Here is a 26,227-nt window from a genome sequence, read left to right as displayed (position 1 = left end):
TCCAACGACGGTACCTGACCCCAAAACACGTAGGGGAAAGCTCGTGGGCCAGAAAAGCGCGCCAAAGTTCCACCCCCCGATGTTGCGATGATATAGAATTTTGCCATACCCTCGTTTTGCGTATATTCAACCAAAAATAGCCTACATTTCTACGTAGTAACTGATCAAGCATCCTCGTCAATCGTAAACAAATATACGTTTCCCCATATCTTCACTTTTTTTCTATTATTTGTTTTTTTTTTTTTTTTTCCTGCGAAGACAGTACGTTTCAGAATATTACTATACGGACGTTCGTGAAAATGCATTCAAAGTTAATCTATAAAAAAAATTCAAAAATTGTAATGCTTTATTTGTTTAATTATTGAAGGAGAGCAGAGGCCAAGTTCTTCGAGGAAAAAGCGGCAGCATTCCAGCACAAGCCGATGCGCCATCCGAAGCCAGGAAGGAGAAGAACAACTTCCCCGAAGGCGACTCTACAGACCTCCGAGGCTAAGCCCGAACCCAACTCGTCACTGACTGGTACCGGACACCCCTCGCGGACTCTCTCCGCGTCAGGAGAAAACTTTCTTGACGATGATGGAGCGCTCTGATGGAAGCCTATCTGGACGGCAACTAGCGCCAGCAGCGGCCGCAGCAGCAGCAGCAGCAGCCGCTTCTTCTGCCCTGGCCCCGGTCAGACTCGTCGTCGGTGCCGCCCCGGGGAATTGCTCATCCGCCCCTCGTCGAATAAACCGGGACGGCTTTTCCACTCGACGGGGTCCCGCGCGTCACCCCGCAGAGCAATAAACAGCTCGCCAGTCTGAGCCATGCTCGACGGCCAGGCTGCGCCCTTAATAGCCGCCTCTTTTTACGGGGACAGCCGATCGCGGGGTTGTGCCCCGGTGCTCTGCCATCATCGCCCGCTCCTGCACGCTGTAGCTTCGATGCGACAGCAAACAACCGACCTCTGGGTTGTATAGTTTTGAAACGGTGGTACGTGCAGACGATCACACGTTGTTGAAATAAAGTCACTAAAGTGCGTTACTTTCTCTTCGCTAAAAAAAGTGACTACGTGCGTTATTCATTACAGCGATTAAAAACGAACGCGTTACCCCAGCTTGAAAGTGACGCGCTATTTACTTGTTGCTCTTATCGTGCTTTTTTTTTTTGATCAGACCATAGCCGGTTTTAATAGCGACTTTAGCAAACCGTTACCGGGTTCAGCGTACCGCAATTCCGAAGTTCTTGAAGCATGCTTTTAAGCGCGCGACCCGAGTTCACGGTTTCACTCGGGCGAGCTCTCAAACGCACGCTTCAAAGGCTCCGGTAGTGCGGTACTTCGGTACACGGTAACGGTTTGCTAAAACTCCCCAATAATTGACCGAGTTCATTCAACTCAGAGACAAACGTGGCTATACTCACATACTTTGTTCATGTTATTTTATGGTCTGTCTAGTGTTTTGTTCCTCAAAATACAGGCACCAGCCGAAGCCAAAAACGAGGTTGGGTACTTGTGTTGTACACATTACTCTCCAGAAGTAGTCAAGTAGCGTTACTCCATCAAAAAAGTAAGAAAAATACGATACTTGTTTCTGTCTTAAGAAAAGTAACAAGATCGTTAACTCCTTACCGACAAACGTAACTGAAGTCGTTGACATATTAACAGTAAAGTGGAGGCTCTTCCCACATCTCTCTACTTTAGAAGAGCGAACAATTGACAGCAGGTCGCATCCTCTCCAGCGCTCGCTCTTCTAAAGCGGAGACAGGTGGCAGGAACTTCCCCTAAACTATTGACCCGTCACCAACCATAGGTATACAAATAAAGTGTTACTTGTAAAGTGTTACGTACAAGTCTGGGTACGCGGTACACGCGTGTCGATTTCGATTCTTAACTGCAACACGACGAACACATTCCTATCGGAGCGCGCGCCCACTGAGAGCGGTGCTCTTATCTGGTCGATATGAGAGTCTAATATTGTGTGTTTTGCGCGGACGTTGGCTGATTACCAAAGTGATGGGCAATGCGTATACGGTAATGTTGGACAGTCCGATCGCCGTTATACTGCGTCGAACCGGTATACGTTCCCTAAACACGCTGCGGCCGAGAGAGCGACTCATCATGGACATTGCACCTTCGATCGTGTGTGTGTTCGAAAAAGCTAGTGGAGCAAGTCAACAGAACCATTCCGGCACTCCGATTGGCGTGTTTTCGTGAACGTCACATCGTCTGGTTTACGGGGGGGAAGACAGGAGGGGGGCTTAAGCTGGAAGGTGGAAGTTGGCGTGTTGATTTGATCCACAAGCTTTCCCGAATACGTTGGCAGGAGAGACTTGGAAGTTGCGCGTCGTTTTCAGATGACAGCAGCAATCATCCTTCGTCTATTGAGTTTGAGAACCAACGCTTCTACCGCTCGGGGGCGGGCAGACAAGCATGCCTCGTGCAGACCAGTTTCCCGGGGAGGTGCGAAACTAATACATAAAAAAAGGAAAACAAACAAGCGCGAGCTCTAAGTTTCAAATGCCGCTTCTACTGCACAAACTGTCATTCAGTGCCAATTCCTCCTATGCCTCTGATTGCCGACTTCTAGCCAAAGTGCTCTAAACTAACATAAAAAGAAGAAAAAAAATATTCTCCTTTTTACGTGGGCGGGTTATGCTCTAACTTTGTGGCAAGTAGAGCTTGTAAGCAAGCTCCAACGTTTTGCGAATCCCTGTCAAGCAGTGGCCAGTACTCGACACTAGTTCAAATTACCAATCTGGCCTCTTCGAGTAGGAACACGCAAAAGAAAGCGCATACATCCTCAGAAAAAAAAAAAAAAGACAGCGTATGCTGGAAGTACTCGAGGCATCTAATATTTTTTTCGCCCATCCAGAGACCAACCTCAGCACTGGTTCACGCGACAGCCGTGACTGAAACTCAGCGTCCAGGAGCAAAAACAAGACGCAGCGAAAATTAGTGGCGAGAAGAAAGATGAAGCGGGACAGCAAATTAGACGCGCCATGAACATGACACATTAGCCGAATTTTTCTTTCCCCTCCCGACGCGCCCCAAGCAAATGAGATGCCGCCAGCGAGGGGACGCCGTCACCATCGCACCCAAAAGAGAAAGAAAGAGTGCGGGCCACCAAAGAAAAGAGATAAAGCAGGACCAAAGGCGAGTGAGACGAACACGCAAAAGGAGTGGCTCGTCCGCGCCTCCGAGAGAGAGGGAAACAGAGAGAGGGGAGAGGAAGCAGTCATCCATTAGGCCTAAGCATCCACGCCATGTCCAAAAGGGACTCGCTTCTGGGCAGCAAGGGGAACGCAAGAGCTTCCATCGGACGCCCCTTTGCGACGGAGCAAGCAGGCCGGTTGCCTTCAATGAAGGCACAACCGATTTACAATGCAGTCCGTGCTGCGGTCTGCCTTCCTTTCTTTCTTTTTTTTTGGGGGGGTGCCTAACGGCGTGTCGTTTGCATCAATCCCTCGGTTGTTCTCCTGAAGAAGCCGCCATTCTGCAAGAGGAGACGACGTCGTAGAGCGTTTTCGCGGGAGACGACTCGGCGGCTCCTCAGTACCCTTAGGCGTTAGGACCGCGGGTGCATGGCCTGTATCCAGAGATCGCTCGAGATGATTCCCACCCTGCCCCTTGGTGGATCTTGCTTGGGATCAGCAAAGACAAACATTTTCTCTGGGTTGGAGCGAATGTTGAAAGCTATTTGAACAGCGTCAGAATACCGCTATTGGTAGTGCCGCGGGCGTGGGACAAATAGTCACTTTGGCTACTTGGTCGCCCTTTGACTCGAGTATACCACGACAGCAACGTCTAAGTTTTTTAATACTTTAAACGACTTAAGTTTTGTGAGCATATGATTTGCGCGAATTTTTGAATCGAAAAATATTCCGAAAAATAGATCGTGTGAATGTGTTTCTTTATTGTTACTAATGCCACTCCCATTTTCGAAAGTTTGCACCCGCAAAATATTATTGACATTCAAACTTCGCAATATTCGCGAATTATTGAGCCTGCGAAAATAAAGTTTTCTACAGTTACTGAAGGATAGTAAGGGCCCTGATTTGAAGACGAAAAGAGATCTATGAATACGTTGCGAATTGTTTTATGAGCTAGTGCCTGTCATTACGTCATGAGTACGAAAGGTTGCAGCTTTGTAGTAGTTTTTAGATTCATTGCAAGAGTTTCCATTGCGAAAAGCTCTACTGCAAGCGGGGTTGTTTTCGCGCACTTTTTTATATTCTTCTGAAAGAACCGGAAATGGTTCGAGCTTCCTGAATTGCGCCCTTGATATAGAACACGGATTTTATAGCTGAGTGCAATGATCACACAACTATCGTAATGAACAGAGTAACAACTGTCTCGCACGCTCACTGGTAAAAAAAAATCGTATTCTTAATTTTTATTTTAATGAGTTGCCAATGCGATCAAGTTCATGCATCCATGGGGCCAAGCTGCTAAGGATCCATTATTCCACTGATGTACAGAACGCATTAAGCGCTTAAGAAGGAACTTTGAGTTTAAACTTGAAGAACTAAAACATGCGGCATATATAAACACAATGCTGAAAAAATTTTATTTTTAAAACAACCTTTTTCGTGGGAGGGACTTCTAAACGATTATATTTTTATTTCTCTTCATATGGTTACTTCATAAAATTATTCAAGATAAAAAAAAAGTCTCTACTTCCCAACAGAGGTTGTTGTTGTATAGTTTACTCGTTATTGGTACGAGTGTGTACTTAATTTTTACTGAGATCTAGCTTCCGACGATTTTTAACTGGCACGGGAATTAATACACTCCTAATTATAATTTGATCTTCAATAGTAGAAAATCTAAAAAGCACTAAAAAAAAAAATTGGGGCCTGATCTGCAAAGAAAGGGGAATTCGAGACTATGCTAGTAAAACAATGACGTTTGAAAATATTTAAAATATTTGGCTTGATTACCCGCCCCCCCCCCCCCCCCCACACACAAAAAAAAAAAAAAAAACTTTCAACGATGCTTACAAAATAATATATTACTAGTAATTTCGTAATTCCTGTGGTGCAAGCCCGACGCGAAAACGTAACATACTGCACAAAACAACTCTTTTCTTTCTTTTTTCTTTTTTGTAAAATATAAACCTTTTTATTGCATTGTGCGAGCCATTTCTAAGGTTTGTTACTCGGAATGCGCAACGTTTCGAAAACAATGTCCCGTGAGCCCGAAGCCCCAAAAGCGGAAGAGGGGAAGCGCACGCATTTAGCATTAATATTAATAAACGAAGACGCCGCCGGAAATTAAGTATTCCATCGAGTCATTCAAGTTCAACGGACATAGTTTCTTTTCCAATTAACCGCTTCAGGCATCCGAACCCCGCGTGCGGTTTTGTTTGGGATTACGAGAACAAATGGGAAACCCGGTGCAGGTTTGTCATTTAAGAAATATTAACAGCCACCTGTCATTGAAAACGAAACTAACTGTTCTTAGAACAATGCGGTTCGAGTAAACGACCTATAATGAATCAAACGGATCGCTACTAATTATCAGGCTAATTATTCACATCTTACCTTAGGTTTTTTTTTTTTTCTTTTTGAGAAACGAAAGAAATATTTAAGCGTTATGCGAGAAATAAATAATTAAAAAAAAAGTCTGTAGCACAACATTTTTTGTTTAGAAAGTTTTCGTTTTTTCATTGCAAACAGAGGTAGCACACCTCATTTCAGATATTTACACTATCTAAGCCACGCCAACAGTATCGTTAGGCGAGATAAACTGGCCATCGTCTCCAAACAGCCATTATATTGTAAGTTTACATCGATAACGAGGGGAATTGAATTTTCCTACACCCGGAACAAATTCAAGACAATAACAATAATCACAGCCTATTACCCCTCAGACGCAGCATCCAACAAACCAGTAATATTGTAAAAAAAGAAAAAAAAAACGTCACGTACTTTGCTTAACAAGCCAGACAGATTTAAATATCTAAAAATAAACTAACTAATATATCTATTATTTCTTTAAAAAAAATTGAGAAGTGTACATAAAGACGGTTCCTCTTCACCCTATTCGAAAGCGACCGGGCGCTGTTAACAAGGAAAGCCAGGCGCAGAACAAAGCGTGGAAACAGTGAGGAACGTCGAGAAAACCAGGCGGCAGAAGGGGCCATCGGGGCCAATATCGCTAATGGCTGCTAATTAATCCCCACGACGTTAATTATTTCCAGGATTTTAACCTCCCCCTCCTCTCTCTCTCTCTCCCCCTCCTTCAATGCGCGATATTGCACCCTCGGTCATCCTTTTCTTCCCGCAACCGACACAGTATACTGGGAATTCGCCGAGTCGTTAATTTAAATTGGGAGGCGCAAGGCCAGAGAAGGTCTCTCCGCATTGCAGCACGGGCGCCAGAAACGATGCCGTCATGATTACTCCCTTTCCCTTTCTTTTTTCTTTTTTTCTTCTAGTTTTGTAGAATACTTCATCGGTACAACGTAGCCCTACTAAACACGCCAAATCTCTCCCGTTCTTCCCTCAACTGTGTTGTTGTTGTTATGATTTTCCTCTGGCCTTCAGACAGTTTACTTTCTTCCTTGTTCGTGCCCGACTCTTCCCTCGGTTTTCCCCAGGCCTGAAATTTCGAAGGACGCGAGTGAAGCTCCGAAATTTAACCAGGGCGGAAATGCGACTGCTATATATTCTGATTAAGCGGAAACGCGGCTAGGAGCGGTTAAGTTATCCGTCGGCACGCATTACAATTCGCATTTGTTGGGTTTTAAAGAGCATGGCCTTTCAGTCCATGGTTTCTGGGGCCTCCTGGCTCGTCCGTGTGCCCCTTCCTTTAAGTTAAAACAAAGGGAACATCGTGTAACTCTATTAATCACGAAGATTGGGGTCGGTAGTGGCTTAGGCTTTCCTAAGTGGTCGAGGTTCTTTTTGTTTTACTTTTTGGGAACACGGTGATGTTGTGATGGAAGGAAAAATGTGCTTTGCTGCGGCAAAACTATGACGTTCGTACTCGTAGTGTCAACTGTACAATCTAATGGTAGCTATTTAGAAATTACATAGAAAAAATACCCGACCTCTAGAGCTGAATGCCGAATAATTTGCGACTACATGGAAAAAACAAGAAAGACAAAATGAGCGGGAAGATAATTAAGTTCTGGGATACGCTGGCAAGTGACATTACTAAAATACCATCGTCACAGTATTTTTTTTTTTGTTTTTGTTTTTTTACAACGCGCAAGTGCATTTTTTAGCTTTATGTTTCTATATTATAATGCTTTAATTTTTAATATTATGGTAATTTTTCTATTGGTTATTTTTGTATTCGTGATATAATGTGCAGTTTTCCTTTTCGTGTATCCATCATATTATAAGGCCTCTCGAGTCGACGTAGGTATTCAAAAATAAATTAACAAATAAACGATGAATACATTCATGGATTCATGTCTGTCCGTCTCAACGAGGTAGAGGGGCTTAGTGCGATAAACTGGCAGCTGAAAATGACCACCACCCTGTCTCCGCCATGTTGCACATTTTTGACCACTAGACACGCGACCTTATAGGTAGTTTTTTACGTCTAGATTTTAACAAAGTACCGCGCACAGATACTTTCTTACTGATCTTTAATAACATTGCCAACAAGATAAGTTATGTTTCGTTTGTTTTAAGTCCAAAATGTGGTTCTACGATAAAAATTCTGCAGCTTCGCAATGGTGCTGTCAGCTGTCCATCACGGTGCTGTATTTTGCGTTTTTATCGGAGCTAGACACCGATCTCTGGGGCTAACAGTATTCAAGAAATAGTTTATCATCCTTTTTACAGCGATTGCAATACCAATATTGGCTCAGCTTTGCGTAAAAGCCTCAGGATTTGGTACGGTAATGTGTCTAGTGGTCAAAATCGCACAACATGCAGCAGCCAGGGGGGAGAGGGGGAGCCAACATTTGCCTGGTGATTGGGGTATTAGTTTATCGCTCTAAGCCCCTCTACCTGGTTGGTCCGTCTGTTCTCTTCCTTAATGTGTGCATTGAGGCGCCTTTTCCTCAAAAGCCACATAATTCAAAACTAAACCCATTGGAATCCCAAAAAGCATAAATTATTCGTCCCTGTTTTTGGCGCAGCGATCAGCTGATTTGGTTGGGGCTCCTGCTCAATCAGTGAATAAGCAACTGAACCCGATCCCCAGCTAAATACTCAAGCATTTGTCGTGCACGATAAATTCCCCGCGCTCGGTCGAGGTAGATGACGTAAAAAATCTATTTCACACGCCTTCTGTCGAATGAATACCAAACAATTTGGAAAAAATTGGCAAAGCGTTTTTTGCAGCTTGACTTGCTCACCAGTAGTCCCCACGTTGAATGACAAAAGTGGCCAGCACACCTCGTGCCTGACAAGTGTGCAAGGATTCGGTTCAACACCTCACCTTAGAATTGAAGACGTCTGATAATAGCCCAACAAAACGTCATCTTGTGCGCCGGTGAAGAGAGCACGCAGAAGGTTTTCGTCCGGAAAGAGAAATAAACAGTCCCCTAAAAACACAATCGATAATAACACTCCCCCTCCCCTCGCCCCTCCGCCCCCCCCCCCCCCCCCCTTTTTTACACCCATAACTTAACATCCTTGCGCGAATACTTTAACTTTGCGAAGGATAGTTATCTGAAGGCTATCGTTTGACTACCCGTTTGACTACCCGTCGAACTACCCTTTCAACTGCCCATACGGGCACATACCCAACCCTAGGATCGCAGACGAGGAAGAGGGGGGGGGGGGGGGGGGGGCTGCAGGTAGCAGAGCAGTGGCTGCTTATGAACGTGGGACGCGTTCTCAACACGCACCGTAGCTCTTATCTGCGGAGTAGCAGATGCCGCGCATGCAACCAACAGCCCAGTGACTCAGCATTTTTCGTCCGGATGGTGTGCGAGGGATTATAGCCTCCTATGGCTGGATAAGTCCTTTCAGCGTACTTCAGAGTGGGGCCAACGCCACGAGACGTGGGGGCGAATCAAGGGGTTCCGAAAGCGCAACGTCATAGTCTTCGTCGTCCTTCTGTGCGTGCGTTATCGCCGGCTCATACGATCCAAGGCTTTCGGTAGCAACGTGTGCGTTCGAAGTATAGTTTTCGAGCTTTCTTTTTTCTTTTTTTATTTGGCCATATTAAGGAGCACGTTGCGAATCGCCAACTCCTTCGTCTGATTAGCTCGCCGTGCTATAGCCAACCGGGAACAGCCAGGCGGTGCCAGCATGCAGAGCAAGAGCCCAGGGTTATACCCTGTCTCGTTGTAACTTGGCAAAGGGTGAACGATGAGCCCCACATTGCGTGCCGACGGCTTCGATACGCGCTGCGTATACGAGCACAACGCACACATATTGGAGCATGACGCAGCGAAAAGCCTGATGCTTCTTCGCAGTCAAAGCTCACTCCGATTACACGTAGTCACATTCCAGTTTGCCCGCAAGGTCCGTAGCTTCCGCCGTACTGGCATGTCATGCGATCACGCGACTCCCTGGTCTACTTAGTATGTTACGCTTCAGACGCTATAGGCTAAGCGGCGCCACCAGAGTAATAGCTCATGTTTAAACAATGCAGCCGCCGCTAGCAGGCATACCCATAGTTCCTTGCTTCAGTGGCTTTATAGAGCCAAACCAAACAGCATTGCAGGTTGTCTATAACAAACCGAAAGGAAAATAAAGTATGTGAGCGTAATATGCTGATACAAACGTGACCGACGCGTCGGTTGTCCCTGTCTAAATCAACCTCTGCGTTTTTAAACACTTGGACACGCGTAATTTCGGAAGTTTCAATAAAGCGCCAATACGAAAAAATGACTCCGACGCAATGAGTCAGCGATTTACTGAGTGATCCTTGATATTAAAAACGTTTTCTGTTTCCTGTCGTTCTCAGTTACGTGGGTTCTGTATCTGGTATGCGGGACTAAACAATATTAAAACATTTCAACCTGGAATACGCGAGAAAATGTAGGTGAGGCAAAACGAGAATGTGTGACAATCACAGATATTTTGTAAACACCTTCCATTGCCGTGGAGAGATCAAAACGATGTTAGGCACTTTGATACTTTAAAGCCATGTTACAGATAAAAAATAAAAAAAAAGCGCTTCGTCCGTTCAGATGGCGCAACTGAGGAAATAGGAAACAGACAAAAACCAAAAGAAGTGTCTCGCACCCGTGCGCGTCTGCGCACCCGTGCGCAGACGCTCCGAGACCCGCACCCGTGCGCGTCTCGGAGCGTCTGCTCTGACCTTGACGGACGCTGGCTCGAATACTGCGACAGACATCTTTCCGCTACAACGCATTCATTAAAACTGCTATTGCCGCCATTGAGGCACGAAACTAGGGTGAACGACGAAGCAATGTCTACGACTTGGCTTACCCGGAAAACGTCTTTTGAAAACACGCGTGTCACCCATAGAGAAGCGTGGGAAACCGAACCCGCGACGGGCTGCCGTTGGATGGATGGATGGATGAATCCGGCTGAGTCCTTTGAATAGGGCGGTAGCTTACGCCACCTAGCCATTTAGTTTTACCATTTAAGCTTAGAATATTTAAATCTGAAAACTATATTCATTCCGCAATTAAGAAAAAGTGAGGCTATAAAACCTCCTTGCCATCAGTTAATAAGAAAATACCTAGTTATCTCTCGCTATCTGCCACCATTCACTTAATCTTTGCTTGGAAATCTCTACAGTCTTGAAATCCCTTTTTCCTTCGCTGTCTCTAAAACCCAATGACTTTATTAAATCGATGTTGTCTTCGGTAGGCATAGGGTGAAGCCCTTTACAGTAGAGTATCAAGTGCTCAGCCGTCTCGTCCTTCTCTCCACAAGCAGTGCACACTGTATCCATTTCCTGGTACTTCGCTATGTATGTTCTGGTTCGCAGAACACCCGTCCTCGCCTCAAACAACAATTAGCTTCCCCTAGAATTGTCATAAATGCTTTCTTTGGCAATAACTTTTTTGTTCAATCTATAGCTTTCCAGAGCCGTCTTTGCCTGCATTCTCTCTAGCCACCGATCTCTTTCTGTGGCCTTAACTTTCTTCTTAACTGAGACCTGCTCTTCTGTAATTCCACTATAGCCTAAAAACTTTCCTCTTAATTTCTTAGTGCGCTGTCTTGTTTCGTGTCTATACTCCTCATGTACAAAAAAGCTGATAACCTTTCGTGCCCATTGCTCCCCATCCATTTTCCTCAACCGATCCTCAAATTCTATCTTGCTGACAGCTTCTCTGCTCTCAAATGACGCCCATGCCATGTCTCCTTGTACTCCCTGGTTTGGCGTTTTGCAATGTGCCTTCAAAACCAGCCTACCTAATCCGCGCTGTTTTACTTCTAGTGTTGCATGCACTTCGGATTTCATGCATAGAACTGCGTTTCCAAAAGTCAAGCCGGGAACAATGACCCCTTTCTAAATCTCTCTCACTACCTCATACCTGTTGTAATTCCAAAATGCTCTATTTTTCATTACAGCTGCATTTCTGTTGCCCATATCTATTATATATATTTTTCATGCTCACTGAGATATTCTGCACCATCACATATTCATACTCCTAGAGTTTTATATTTACAAGCTCTCTCAACTGTAATATTATGTATCTTCAGCCTCTCAACTTCATCATCATTAAAAATCATGACTGCTGATTTTTCACTGCAGAATTCTAAACCTAATTCCTCTCCTTCCTTATTACAGATGCTCATTAATTCCTGCAACTCTGTCCAGTTGTTAGCCATTAGTACAATATCATCTGCATACATCAATCCCGGTAAGGATTGCTGAATTTTTTGACCTAGCTTACTGTACGCAAGGTCGAATCCAAGCCCACTCTTCTCTAGTTTATGCTCCAATCCTCTCAAATGCAACATAGACAGAAAAGGCGATAACGGGCACCATGCCTTAGGCCTCGTCTTATCTCTATTTTCCTCATTGTCTTTCCTTCCCATGTTACAATCACCTTATTATCTTTGTAAATGTTCCTTAATATGGCTGTTAGTCCTTTATCTAGGTTTAAGCTCTCCACTATGTCCCACAGGTTCCTTTGGTTCACAATGTCATAGGCACCCTTGATATCCAGAAATGCCAACCAGAGTTGTCTGTTTCTTGTTTTTGCACTATTTCTATACACTGTGTTAGGGAAAAGATATTAACCTCCACCTTCTTTGTTTCCGAAACCCGTTCTGTAACTCGACCAGTATACCCTCGCAATCTACCCATTCCTCCAGTCTGTTCTTTATAATCTGCATTAACAACCTGTAAATAACTGGTGTCACGGTTAAGGGACGATAACTCTTAATACGAGACTTATCTCTCTTTTCCTTATATATCATACTCATCCTACTCATCCATCCTATTCATTCATCTGGAATATTTCCTTTAGTTATCGTAGTGCTCACTACCACCCTTATTTTTGCCTTAGGTTTAGGACCCAAATTCTTCACCAGCTTGATTGGAAAACCATCTGTGCCTGTCGACGTGTCACGAGGGACTCTTCGTTCCGCCTTTTCACCTTCTCTTTGTCCAAAATCCGCGAAGTCACAAGCTGGACTGCTACTTCCTTCGGTTCTCCTATTTTCCACGTGTACCCGTTCCCGAAATTTTTCCTCCATCACTGCTGCTATATGTCGTATCACATCATCTCCCTCTAGTTGATCTCCCTGATGCGATAGTATGAACCTCTGTCTAGCTTGCGTCGTTTAACCGAGTGAGTTCAAGTGCTCCCAAAACTTCTTGGCTGCGTTTCTATCTTTCTTGCTTACATTACTCATCCATTCCTCACCTTTTCTCTGAATTTTCGCATTGATCAAACTGGGTGCCTTTCGGCGACATGTCATAAAAGTGTCCCATTTTCTTTTTACTTTGATTTCTGAATCCCCACTACGCTTGGAATACCTGTGTTCTCTAGAGGCTTCCTGACGTTTTTGTATCGCTTGCTTCACTTCTTTGTCCCACCAGCTTTTTAGTCTATGTCCTTGTTTCCCCTTTCGTTTACTCTGAACTTCATCTAGTTCCAGAGCAAAAAGCCTAGTTAGGCTTTCATAGGTCCAATCTGTATGCCCTTTCCTTGAAACCGCTTCCTCTAGTCTTTCCGCAACTATTTCCAACTCTTTGTCGCTGCAGAAAGTTTGCTTTCTGCCGCATGTCGAGGAGACATCTGGTGGCGCCACTTGCAACTAAGACGAGGAGCGGGGACTTTATCTGGCAGCTTCGACGAGCGCGATCTCCACATTCATATATACCGTACACCACCGTGGTCGGGGGATTAAAAACGCTCGGCCTCCGGTCTGACCGCGACCCAGGAACATAATCCGGAGGTTTGGTACGTCTCGTCGTGTGACTGAGTATAGTATAAACATTATTCGACAAGATGGCGGCCCTCCGCACTGTGCATCACTGCGCATCATTGCTCAAGCTCTATAGCCATTGACACCTTAACAGACGCAGGATGTGATAGGTCCCGTGCATCTTATTACTTCGCAGCTGATAAGAACGAAAAAAATCGAATCACGATTCAAGAAGCGTCAACGCTGTAGGCAACGCCCTGCGTTTATTAAGGTCTCAAGTAACTATCGAAAGCAGTGATAGAGTGCAGGCGAGCTGGTAATGAATCAACATATTGTAGATCCTAAGATGGGGAACAGAAAAAGCGATATGTAAAGGAAAATTTCTAAGGACATGCACCAAGAAAGACGAATAGTGAAGAAATAACTCGATTTATTCGTGAACGTGTGTTTGTTTCCTTCGTCGAAAGCTCTAACAACTAATCGAACCCCTTCATGAACCGTGTTCGTAAAACCTTTCTGGGGATATGTAACGCGAGCGCGAACGTCCTAGTATTGGAAATCATGGAGATGCTACAAAATATTATTCAGAATACATGTAGCTGTCATGTACTGTGCCGTCATGAACCCTAGATACATTATTCGTAATAGCGCAACGCACGACAAAAATAAACTAGCCGTAGATGTTTCCTCAAATTAGAATATTCAATTTTCGTTTTCTTTTTTTTTTTTTTTTGAGAAATACATTATTCATTGAGCACACTATTGGTTGACCACACGACTAACTAAATAAAAAAATCCCTTCGATTTTCTTCTTTTCTTAGGTTGCGTTGCGTAAATAATGAACTAGACTCTGTCGGTACTTCGTGACTGCTTGTTCTGCAGAAAACATTCGAGTTTATTTATAAATTTGTTTCACCTTTGCGCTCTAACTTAGCTTTAATATACCTAAAAGTTTGGCGTTACTATGAAGAGGCCCGCAACACTACTCTTGTAACAAATTACTTCTTCATCGTATACTTTGTTGCTGTTTGTATCCATAAAAAAATCAGCCGTGAACACGCGAGAACCTAAAGTTTCGGCTGGTGTATCGAGATAGCATATCTACTACTTTCATGAACAATAACAAGAAGATCAGTATGTACAAGAGCGGCATGTTCCAATCTCTCGCGCTATGCAATACCCCATTCCTTCATCCCGTGTCATCAACGAATGCGTCAATCGGACGTGAAGCGTCTTCATCTCATCTATTCAGTGTTAGTGTTCAAAAGTTCAAACAGGTTGCAAGAATATTGGTACAACATGGTGTGCATTTTTCGTATGTTTGTTTTTTATAAAACGTGGCGAAACATACCTCCGCGGTAGAAAGACAAGAATGTCCTAATGGTTATGTTTTGTTTGGAGTCACTGACTTCGAGAGCAGTGCAGAAGAAATCTATGTTAGTGAACGATTTTCGACAGTCTACAAAATTGTGTAATGGTTTGTAATAATCAATCCGGTTTTCGATTCGGTAAACTCGAGATATCACGGGTCTTAGCACCGAGGTATTCTGTTGTATGAAACGTTTAGTCAGTCCTCCTTTCCGAAGACACGTTTACCTTTTTACTCTTCTCGTCGTTAGATCACTATGTGATGAAGCAAATGTAACCATCCAAGAAACAAAGAAATATTTTAAAAAACAAACGTTGCAATCATTGGTGTTACTGTAGGATGTCCTGGTACGTCATATTGTTCTTGACAGTCGCGAAGAAATTCACGACTTTTTGGAGGTTAGTTTGGAGTTCTTTGGAAGCCTGTGGACATGCACACGTCATCCATGCGAGGTTGTCACGCCGTTGCTCGAGATGGCGTCTGGATGTTTGTCTTGGAAGCAGTCTGGCCGTGGCCTAGAAGACCCGCCACAGGAAGAAGAGGACAGCCGCTAGCTGCCACAGACACGCGTTCTTGGTGGGCGATGGGCAAAATCCACTGTTTCCTGCGTGAAAAAACAAACAAAAACATGTCGTAGAAGCACCACGAAAGGTATATAACTTTTCAACAATAAAAAAGGGAAGCAACCGCGAGATACGTCGAACTCAAGTTGATACAATGGCTTGCGTTACAGAAAATGTTTACGCCCCCGCAAAACCAAGAGAACTTTTCTTTCTCTCTCGACTTGATGGGTGTGTCTCGATTACGACTGCACATTGCGTTTTGTTACTTTAAGTGAATCGCCTTTACAAACATACTTCCGTTTTGTCCAGAAATAATTAGACCATCTATTGTCCGAAGCCAAACCGGAATTTAACAAAGTTCCGGTTGTTCCGCTAGTATTTCATTGCAGAAGGCCGCCACGCGATTGAAGCAACTTGTATGAAAGCGCCGATGACGGCCAGTCCTCACCCATAGAGTTATTATAATGTACGCTAGAGGTTCAAGTGGCGCTAGTGTGCTGCTGCAAATTGAAGCAGACAGCAACCAGTCGGAAATTGACTTCCGGTAATGCATTTCTATGGGGAAAAGCGAGTACATTTTCTCGCTGCGCTCGATTATAAGAGCAAATATCACGAATATTTCGTACGTACTGGCACATTGGAACATTTCTCAGTCACTCAGACGAAATAATTGGTCAGTTACGGCGTTTTTCTTTGAAATTCGTAGCATGAAAAACGGTGCTAAAACCGCTTCGTACATGTATTTATGTGCACTGTCGGACACTGTTAGCGCGAACACGGCATCGGCGCTTTCCACGATGGGGGATATACGTGTCAAGCGAACGAAGGACATGTGGAAAACCAAGAGAGACGGCAAAAACTACGCATTAACACTGGATAAGTAACTCCTTGTGCATGCAGGCGATCAAAATAAATTGAAAGCCACGTAATATAATCCGATCTGCAATAAATAAGTACTGCTTTATTCTTTCTGCTCATGAATATGTGCTAAGATGCATGTTCTCGGTTCAAATCATCAACCGCACGCTCCAAATCTTTTCAAATAGGGAGAAGTCAGAGAACAGGTGCCCGATAAGAACTGCCCGACATAGGAAATAATAAAAAGGCGCACCTTTCGTAGTCTACGCACTTTATTTCTTACATTCAAATGTTTTTTAAACGATCGCAAAGATGCACGACGGAGTCATTTTCATAGAATGACAGAACGGGCATATTAGCAATATATATAAGCGCCACCGCAATGCTAGCGAACCTTGAACACACTCTACATTCTTTTCGATCGTTAGTTTGCTTAAAATCGTCGCTCGTTTTTACATACCTGCCATGGAACATAGGTTTGGGCCTGAAATATAGCGAAGCTTAACATCGCTCAGTGGTAAAGAAAAATGCTGTAATTAAAGCAATTATACTTTTACATTATTAATAAATGTGCATACTATCCAGTACAACCGAAATAATAAAAGTTATTCATGTTATTTTCCGGCGAAGAGACAAATTTCACGCGCGTTTTCCCATAGGAATGCACGGGAGCACCGCAAAAGTAGACTGGTTGCTGTCTGCTTCAATTTGCCTCCCGGAAGTCGCATAGACACTAGCGCCAGTTGAACCTCTAGCGTACATTATAATAACTCTATGTCCTCACCGGCACGTCCTCTGGAAGACTCCTTTTTTTCGTGGCTGCCGTCTTGAAAATGCTGGATGGCCCATCGGCCCTGGCCCTTATCTGTCTGACGGGGACCCGGGACAACGTCGCTTGAAGGTGGCTTGAGCAGGTCACGGTCGTCGACCACTAAGGAACAGAAATGTGCCAGCTCGTGAGACTAGGTGGTGCTCTTAGGATTGGTGGTGCCATAGCCTCTATACTAACGAAGCCTGTCAATTCGACAACGGAGCCATAAAGTGCCCGGCCTCAGATTTTAGCGCGAGGATCTGGTAGCACAGAGCACCAAAGAGCCATTTCTCGGAAAACCTGGACGTCGGCGCACAGCTTTTGCAGCGGCGAGGACCCGCAACACACTCGTTCGAACGGGAGAAGTGTGTTTCGGCGTCTCGCCGCAGCGGGGCGCCAGTCACGTGGCTCTCCTCTCATCCGTTGTCTGCCACTCCACCTTTTCCATTTCGGCGGCCGCTTCTCGTGGCGATCTGCCAGGTTTATAGTCAGTATATAGGAGGCTATGGACGAGCTCACCGCACTCCCTTTCAGCCGATGGTGAACTCGGCCACATTATCCTAGAAAGCAGAGCCTTGGTGCTCTAATTATTATGTCACTTACCGGAGACCAGCCATTACCATCTAGATGACAAGGCTTGCGCCTTCCCCCCCCCCCTCCCCCCCCCCTCCCCCCCCCCCCCTTCCCTAAACGTCATATTCCTTTCCTTCTTGGTGGTTGTTTAGGTTGTCTTTTAGGCGGCATTGGCCTTGTTATCTAGGCAGTGCTGACTCAGTCTACGTTTTATAAAACCCAGACGGGATTGAATGTGAGGAAAGTCGTTTAGCCAAACACTGCTGAGACTGCGATCACTGGTCAGCAGAATAAATTCACCTTATCGAGACGTACCGAAATATCTGGGCGTTCGGAAATATTCGAACTCATGGGTCTTCACAGTTTTGACTCAAACGCAAAAAAATCTAGGGAATGACAAATTCTCTATAGAAGATACCAAAACAGAGTCGAGCGAAGCATAGGCATGGTGCAGACATTAGGGAGGTCGTAGGAATCAGCAAACGAAAATAATGCATGGGGTTCTCGCCAATACGAAATTAGCCCAGTGCCGAATGTAAGCGGCCGGCAGCAGTGGTCTTTACGTAGGATTTTACTTAAGCTTCCAAAATAGGGGAGATTTTAGGATCCATAAATATGAACTTTCACTTCGTTTTACAGTAGGCAGCCAACTGAATGTTTACTGTAAGTCATAATGCTTTTCACTAGTTGGTATGTAGAGCAACCAAGCGGTCGTCAGTGTTTGTGATTATGCTTTTCGAGACGTGGGTACTTTTACAGCTATTGTATAACAAAATAAAAAAAAAAAAACATTTCCGAAAAGTTTACTTTTGTGCACCGAATAAATGCGACGATGCCCTTCTTAATTAGCTCTCACCTATTTCTGACCGTAATTTTGGTATTATCGGTAAGATGATACAGGAAAAGAGAACTTCAGACGGAAATATGCGGTGATATGTAAGATTCAAGTAAAAAGTGTTTTTTTTTTTTTTGACAAAAACAAAAATATATATTATCTGTTCCTTAATATTTCTACATCGCTCGTCATGTGGTATCACAAAAGAAAAAAAATTCTTCGAACCAGAAATGCTAGAAGCAAGTTCAATGAGTGGTATCTCTCCTCCGCGGAATGACACCGACCACTTTTCTGAATGAAACAAGACTGTGCTAAAAGACATCATGAGCAGCATTTGAATCGCAACACACCCAGGCAAGGACGCATTGTAGTCAATGAGGGGCGAATCAGCGGCAGCCACAAAGAGGCAATAAGACTCCTAGTACCACTAACGAAGCAAACAGCCGTCAAAGAGAGCAAAACAGACAACAACGCCCCACAAAAACAATCAGCAACGTAAACAAAAATAGCCACACGCCAAGACCACAAGATGCAAACGGACTCCCACGTGGGCCTCTCCATACAGACACGCGCGGAAGAAAACAAAATGAAGTAAAAACAGTAACGACATCCCTAGAAAACCAAACCTCTGCCGTCTTAACCCGACAAACTTCGTCCACGTCTGGAACGCCTCCCACCAAACGCCATGGCTTATACGTGCGTCCGCTCCCCTTCGGGACAGTCTAAACAAAAACAGACTCGAGAAGGCGCTTCCTATCGCACCATGCAAGCCCCGGGAATCAAAGACGCCTTTCTTCGCCAACACGGAAACCTCGGGCCGACGGGGCAACTGTTCACGCCTCACTCATCGGCTCCGCGTTCGTTTCTGCGCCTTCCTTCCCGCACGCTTCTATTTACAAGGCGACAGAGTCCCTTTCTGACGGTACGGTACGGCGAAACCGGAGGGACGCTTTTCGCGGACGCAATCAATGAGTTTCGCCGGGCTTGGGGACGGGGGTCACAAAAGAGGGACCCCGCTGCACCCGGGCTCTTCCCTCCCGTCGAGCTGTTTCTTCTGCCGCTGCTGCCGGTGCCGCTGATTCCGGGCTCCGTCTCTCCTCACGATGAACCGTAGCGTAGGCGACGAACCATCCCATCCAACCCAGCGATTCTAACCTTATCACGTGAGTACGCGGTCCACGCGTAGCTGCGCACCTTCTCAAAGTCACGTGACACTCATACTGGATTGGATTGGTTTCGATGACCCCCTAGCGTCTTGTGCGGTCCACCGTAAGATAAAACGGCTGCTATTGGTGGGGTTGGGGTGGGGGGAGGGGTGTTAGGAGGAGGGATGGGGGGGATCTCCTGGTTCCGTTTCTCTACCGAAAGAAGGGTCCGTTGGGGATTGCGGAAGCGGTCTTCGGGCGATGCCTTTCAGTGGCACCTTTTCTTAAACCTTTTTTCCTCCTGTTCTTAGTTATATGTAGCGTTGAGGTGTCGGGCTAAAAGTTGCGGGACAGCCGTTCGTGAGTGACTGAGGCGGGATGGAAGTGTTTATTTCGAACTGTCGCTTACTTCAGAAAGACTGCACATTAAAATATTTCGTCGTACGCGGCACTAATGTCTGCAACTGAGGCCGAACTTAAATCCTCACATTGTTAAGGATTCGCTAATTTTTGTTGATTAATACAAAGGTTGTAACTTTCGAACACCAGAAAATACAAAAAGAAAACTTAAGATAAACTCGCAAATGTTCCTCAAGAATTCAAGATCCAAAATGAACGAGTTTTATCCCGGTCCAACACAAACTTGACTTGTCTAAATACCCTTGTACGATTAAAAAATAAACCAAAATTTGTGTCCGTCTACCCAGGAATATAATTAAATATACCAGCTCAAGCAAGTCACATCCTTGTGGTTTGCCTTCTGGTCATTGAACATGATTGTAAGGTAAATGTATTTCGCTTCGCGAAGTAAAACTGACATGTTTCTTATTGCGAAAAAAAATATAATAAAGAAAGTTTTGCCTATTAAGTTGGTGAAACAGAACAACACTATCAACTGGATAGAGAATAATCCTTAACGAGCAACACAACAGTACTTTATAATCAAGATTTAATGACGTATCTTAATAGCGCAGAATATACCATTGCTAACTTATTAAAAATTTAAGACTTCCTCCACTTGGACAAAAAGCCATAGAACGCGAACAGAGGGAGAAGGTCACAGCTATGAAAAGTGGGGGCTGTTGTGCAAAGAAAGGGAGATATTGCCATAATAGGTAGCGAAAGTAATTGTGTTGTGCGCAGTGTTGTAGACGTTACCGAAAAAAAAGGTAACGAAATACATTACTGCTTAGTTGCAAAATAAAAGTACGCGTTACCGACCTACGTTAACTCGAAAATGAAAGAACGTGTTACCGTTAGCGATACAAAGTAACGCAGGTTACTTTACCGTTTTTTTTTTGTTTTTTTTATCGATAAATTGGCGGTAGCCGCATTTTTCTATTGCGACATATATTTTTTTTGTCAAAAGGACAAACGGCGGGGGCTTTGGGATATTTCTAAAGTAGGAATTTGTGCATATGGAAACGACAGGCACAATTTTGAAGGTAAGTGGAATGAGTGAAATAAATAATGACTCGGCGCCTATACTTTGTTTCAGCTTCAGTCCAGACGCAGCGGACGCTACGAGCTAATGAGAGTAATCAAGCAGCTTCAAAAGCGCGAGACACTGGGCTTTTCTTTTTTTTTTTTTTTTATGATTGGTTCAGAGATGAAAGAACACGTACAGAAACATGACGAACATGGTGCTTTTTTGCCGTTGTCTGATTGGTTCCATCAGCTCGGAGATTGGGCTGCGTCTATACTTAGGTAAAACGAAGTATAGGAACAAGAAAAGAATGTAAGCATACTTTTTTTTTAGGTTTTGATTTAGAAAATGTTACGAGTAACGTAACTATGCTACGCATTATTTAAAATAAGTAACATAATTATTTTACGCGTAACTTCAAATAAGAAACGTAATTACGTTACCCGTTACTGTTTTGAGAATGTAACGAGCACGTTACAACGTCACCGAAAAAAATAACGCATACCGGTAACGCCGTTACTTGTAACACGTTACCACCAACACTGGTTGTGTGTTTGTTCTGGCAGCGTGAGGTTAGTCTGCCAGAGTATGGCGACATCGTTACACACCGTAGATGACACGTTTAGCCAGTGCAGTACGACTACTCACCTGCGGTTTAACGCGCATCACGCAGTAGCAGTGTTGTAGGCGTTACCGAAAAGAGTAAGAAAATATGTTACTCGATCGTTACTTGCAAATAAAAGGAAGGGGTTATCGTCTTACATTACTTCGAAATAAAAGGAACGCGTTACCGTTACCATTAAATGTAACGCACGTTACTTCTGCGTTACTTTTTAAATCATGAACTAACACGCTTTACTGTTTTGACAATGCAGGTACTCATAAGCGTACCTGCATTGCCAGGTAAGCTAAGCCATTTTTTTACTTATGCGTGTCCGTTAAAAGGAAGATAAAGCTAACTGGGGGGGAGGGGGGAGGGCGCAAGACTTTTTTGTGTTTTTGTATTTTCATTGTCAGAAAGCCAGCCGGACCAGTGGCGCATACCATGTCTTCGATCGACAGGGTGCTTACGCTGCTCGGTTGCAAGCTCGGTCACAAGTTGGGGGACTCCAAGGCACGCTTTCGCGAAGACCACCGCCCGGCCAACAACCTGCGCGAACCCCTGGAAGCCCACCACTGAGGTGCTGGACTGTCTGTGTCGTCGGAAATTCGGCCGGCTCGTCTACAAGCTTGGCACGCAGGGAGCTCTCGCCAGGCGTTCGAGACCGGCTTGCTAGAAGTCAGCAGCCCACGGCGGCCCCGCGATGGCCACCATCGCGGAGACCGCTGCTAGGCCTAACGCTTTTCACTCTTCTCACCATCCCATCATCACCATCCAACACATTATGATGATGATCATCATCATCATCCTTCACACAATTCATCTGTACAATAAATACTATTTCATCATCAACAGAAGTGGCGCCTCAATCCTTCATGGCATGGGCGACTTGCCTTTCTGTAGCGTCGCGGCCCTCCTGAGCTCAGATAAGTATCAAGTATCAATTATTTCAAGAATCCTTATTAACATGCCGAAGCTTTACATAATTACCTTATATTCTTACCGTTTCACACAAATGCTCACGACAAAAAAACAGAAACACACACACAAAAAGATCCAAATGGATTTGCTCTTAAAAAGACAAAAAAAAATTGAAGTAATTTTATTCAGTGTTTGGCAGAATATGTAAGGAGTAACGTAACTACATTATCTGCTACTCGTAATAAGTAACGTAAGTACGTTACCCGTTACTGTTTTGTAAAGGTAACGAGTACTTACTCGTTACCTAAAATAAGCAATGCGAGCTTTCGCTCCACGAGCTCCGAACTGGGACACTCAACAAACTTGGCCACAAACCGCCCTTTCCTTTTTATTTATTGTTTCTTCAAAAGAGGAAAGAAATGCGAAAGAAACGTAAAAGGCTGAGGGTAAAAAATATACAAATATAAATTTAAAAAAAAGGTTTGGCAAGCGGAATACAACTTTGTTTGGTTCCTCTCATGAGCATCAACGAACACGAAACTACCATTGATAAGTGCCCCTTTTACGTTCAAGACGCACGTATTAATAAAATTAAAACATTTTAGACAAAAATACAATCTAATGGCGTTTATCTTTAGGTAGGCAATATAAACGAAAATAAGTAAGCTCCATCTGCCCATAAAAGAACATAGGTCTCTGAGGCTCGCACACCGCCCTAAACAAATAGAGAAAAAAAAAATCTAATTATACCTCGTCTCACCCTACGGTGTACTAAAGGCAGAAGCTACGGGCCGCCAGCTCCAATCACGAGCCACTTACAAGTTGCGTCGTATTTCGCTTCAATGCGCGTATCGGCACCCGCGTCTCGAATCACTAATGGCGAGGGGCGGACGGTAGTTTGGACTGAATAGCACTGAGTGACTCAACAATTTTACATTGCAAAGAAAGCTATGTCATACAGGCTTTTTGCAGTGCCGAAGCTATAAAAATGATCCTGCGCTTTTGTACTCGGAGGATCATTCGTCCACCCCTAACCAATGTTAAGCGTGTCATATTTTAGCTTGCAACCTGATTGGACCTTGCGGCCCGTGGCTTTGGCCTTTAGTCCATCGTAGGGTGAGACGAAGTATAGCGTCTTTTTGGATGCGACTAGGACACGGATGCGATGTTGACGCGAGACGCGCAACCGAGTTGCTGGCTGGAACCACGCGTAGCAGAACGCCGACTCCTTTGAAGCTACTCAAAGGGCAGATGTATCACGCCAAACGGATATTCATGCAGGCGCTATGTTTGCCCACGCGCTAAACCTAAGTGGATCTGCATTAGGCATCGAGCAGATCGCTGGCGGTTTCAATCGATACGCGATTTCGGCGTCTTGTGTCGATCCGTAAAGGGGCAACGGCTCTTCTAGCCTTGAATCTTAAGATTGAAAATACCTTACACGATTTTGCCATAGGAAGTTCGAACGTTTTGCCTAGATGAAAACAGGGTGTAAGAGCCTCGAGTTTTGACAGGTGCTACTCTGGTGCAATAATAAAAAGGAAATGCAGACGGGGCTTAAAATAAGCAAATACTCGCTTGATGTATTGATCTCTTTTTTTTATATTTCAGCTTTATTAAAAGTTAAATAAAATTGTTTCAGCTTCATTTTAGCGCGCAGAAAGTAGGTATGTAGTATATATATATATAAAAAAAAAATGCCGTGAAAAAGAGAAAATTCATAGACCTATTTTTTTTTTTTACATTTGTCATGTATCACTTCTATATTTTAAAATTGCATCAACAACCAATCTAGCTAGGTTCAGAGTGAATCAGCTTCTGGCATTAGAGAATATATAACAGTCCAACAAGCCTTGGAACAGCAAATGGCCCAAATACGTCATAGAGACTGCGACTTGAGATTTATGTCCTTAATCCAAGGCAGAGATACGCCTGTGATAATCTAAATTTCTATTCGGTATATTAATTTCAATGAAACCGATCGGTCTTTATAATCAAAAGAAGTGAGTAGTTTAATTAACGTTCAAATGGATATTAGAAAATTCCTACTCCATTTCGCAGTGAATAACCCAGGGCGAAACGATTTAGACGACGATACGAGTACGATACTGCCTACAAAGCAGTTCTCAGAAATTTTACACTAGTCATCAATATATAGCTAATGGCCATTTATAGCCATCATGTGATATCGAAACGATATATATATATACATATTCTTAGGCGAAAATCCAGCCGCACCCCTTAGAGCATTCTCGAAAACGCATTGACTGCCATCCCCCACCGACAATACGCGCCCTAAAACGAAAAAAAAAAAGGTTCTACAATCGTTTTTATACGAGGAGCAAGACGAAAAACACCCCTCCTACCCCCCCCCCCCCCCCTAAAATAAGCTACAAAAAAAAAAGACACACGCAATTTTAGCTTGGTAAGAGTGCAGATGTGTCCTGCCCCTGGCAGCAACGCTTGTTTCGTGCTCGTAAAATGACGGCACATGCGGGGGGGTGACCTTGCCAAGAGCCGTCTTCCTTCTCTTTTATTTTACGAGCTGGATAATACCCGATAAATTTGCGGGGGGTAAACCGCAAACCCGGACTACTACAACTCGGAGGCGAAACCTCCCGGACTCGGTCCTCGTGTACGACGGTCCGCAGTGGTCGCTAAGAGTTTCCGCAGCCAATCAAATGACGCTCGAGTATCACGTGACCTTAAGCGGGGGAGCAGTTGCTATCGGAGTCACGTTAACACGTGGTACGTTCACAGCGCTGGGTTGGGCGGGGCACCTCTTGGGCGTCCCTGGCGGTTTATCCCAGAGTGAAACGGACCACGGAGTAAAGAGCCAAGGAGACGCGCAATGGCAACTTAAACCAGATACACGAAGAGGGGACGGTTTTTGTGTTACTTTGAATGGTAGTGCTTTATATTTTATTTAGTATTTTATTCCGTCACTTTCTTCTTTAGCAGTATTACAACTAAGACAAGAATAAAAACAAAATAACTAAAAAAAACAAAAAACGTGCGACAGTTGCAATTCCTTTCGCGTGGGGCTCGCGGTAAATTTCAATAAAAGACGGCCCTAGCCGCGGGAGCTGTAAAAACGGTCTATTGTGCTGATCCAATTGGGTAGATTGTAAAACGGTGTCCCTTCTTTTGATTGCGTGCGCCGCCGCCGCCTCTCCCCTCTTTTGTACGTAATATATACGTGTGTGCACACGGGCTCGGCGCCCACGAACACGCGTACATGCACACTTGCGTGGATACATACGTGCGGGCGCAGAAAGACTGGGCAGCGAGACGTACTGCCGCCAGCAGAGTCACCTGGGAAGAACTGCTAGGCCACTTCGTCTTTCGAAAAATAATTTCGTAAATTGATTATTTTGATTCGCCGCGAAAGTTGCACGGACTTGTCGGTTGCAGCTCTTTCATCATTATTTGGGAAAGCCGGTTTTCATTCTGAAGCAGAATTCCAGTAAAAATGCCAAGGGGTGGGGGGTCGGCAGTGCAGAGGGTTCTTATTTCTTAAGAATAATCAAAAGCTTTCTATAAAATATAACACTAAACAATTGTTTATATAATAGCGCACTGAGAAAATATTAAAACGCAATTTGTCATATCTTATTCTAAACATCATGTTTCTCAACGTCTACAGTTCAGTATTATGAATTTAATCTGAGCTTCGATTATTAATTTATTAAGTCGCCATTTTCCTGCATTATCAAAAAACAAATGTGGTAGATTATGCTTACTTTGGCAGAAACGTCAAGTTTAACGCTGGAGATAAACAAATTCACACGAGAATGAAAAGATTACACATCAATGTACGCGAGAGGTTAGACTGATAAATTCACTTTCATCTAGTCGTATCTTTAATAATACC

The 26,227-nt window shown here is 44.2% G+C and overlaps 1 protein-coding gene across 1 annotated transcript in view; it reads right to left on the bottom strand.

Moving 5' to 3' along the window:
• Positions 1 to 16,802: 16,802 nt before the first annotated feature.
• LOC8034316 (hemicentin-2) overlaps positions 16,803 to 26,227 on the bottom strand; it is a 76,220-nt gene continuing 66,795 nt past the window's right edge. Inside the window, exons 13-14 of the mRNA XM_042289150.1 lie at positions 25,134 to 25,146; positions 16,803 to 16,935 (exon numbers count right to left, since the gene is read on the bottom strand). Coding sequence (XP_042145084.1) covers positions 16,803 to 16,935; positions 25,134 to 25,146 — 146 coding nt within the window. The remainder of the gene's footprint in view (positions 16,936 to 25,133; positions 25,147 to 26,227) is intronic.

This window comes from Ixodes scapularis, unplaced genomic scaffold, assembly GCF_016920785.2.
Source record: "Ixodes scapularis isolate PalLabHiFi unplaced genomic scaffold, ASM1692078v2 PGA_scaffold11__112_contigs__length_91849675, whole genome shotgun sequence".
Taxonomy (NCBI): Eukaryota; Metazoa; Arthropoda; class Arachnida; order Ixodida; family Ixodidae; genus Ixodes; species Ixodes scapularis.
This window is presented reverse-complemented; position numbering and strand designations above follow the sequence as displayed.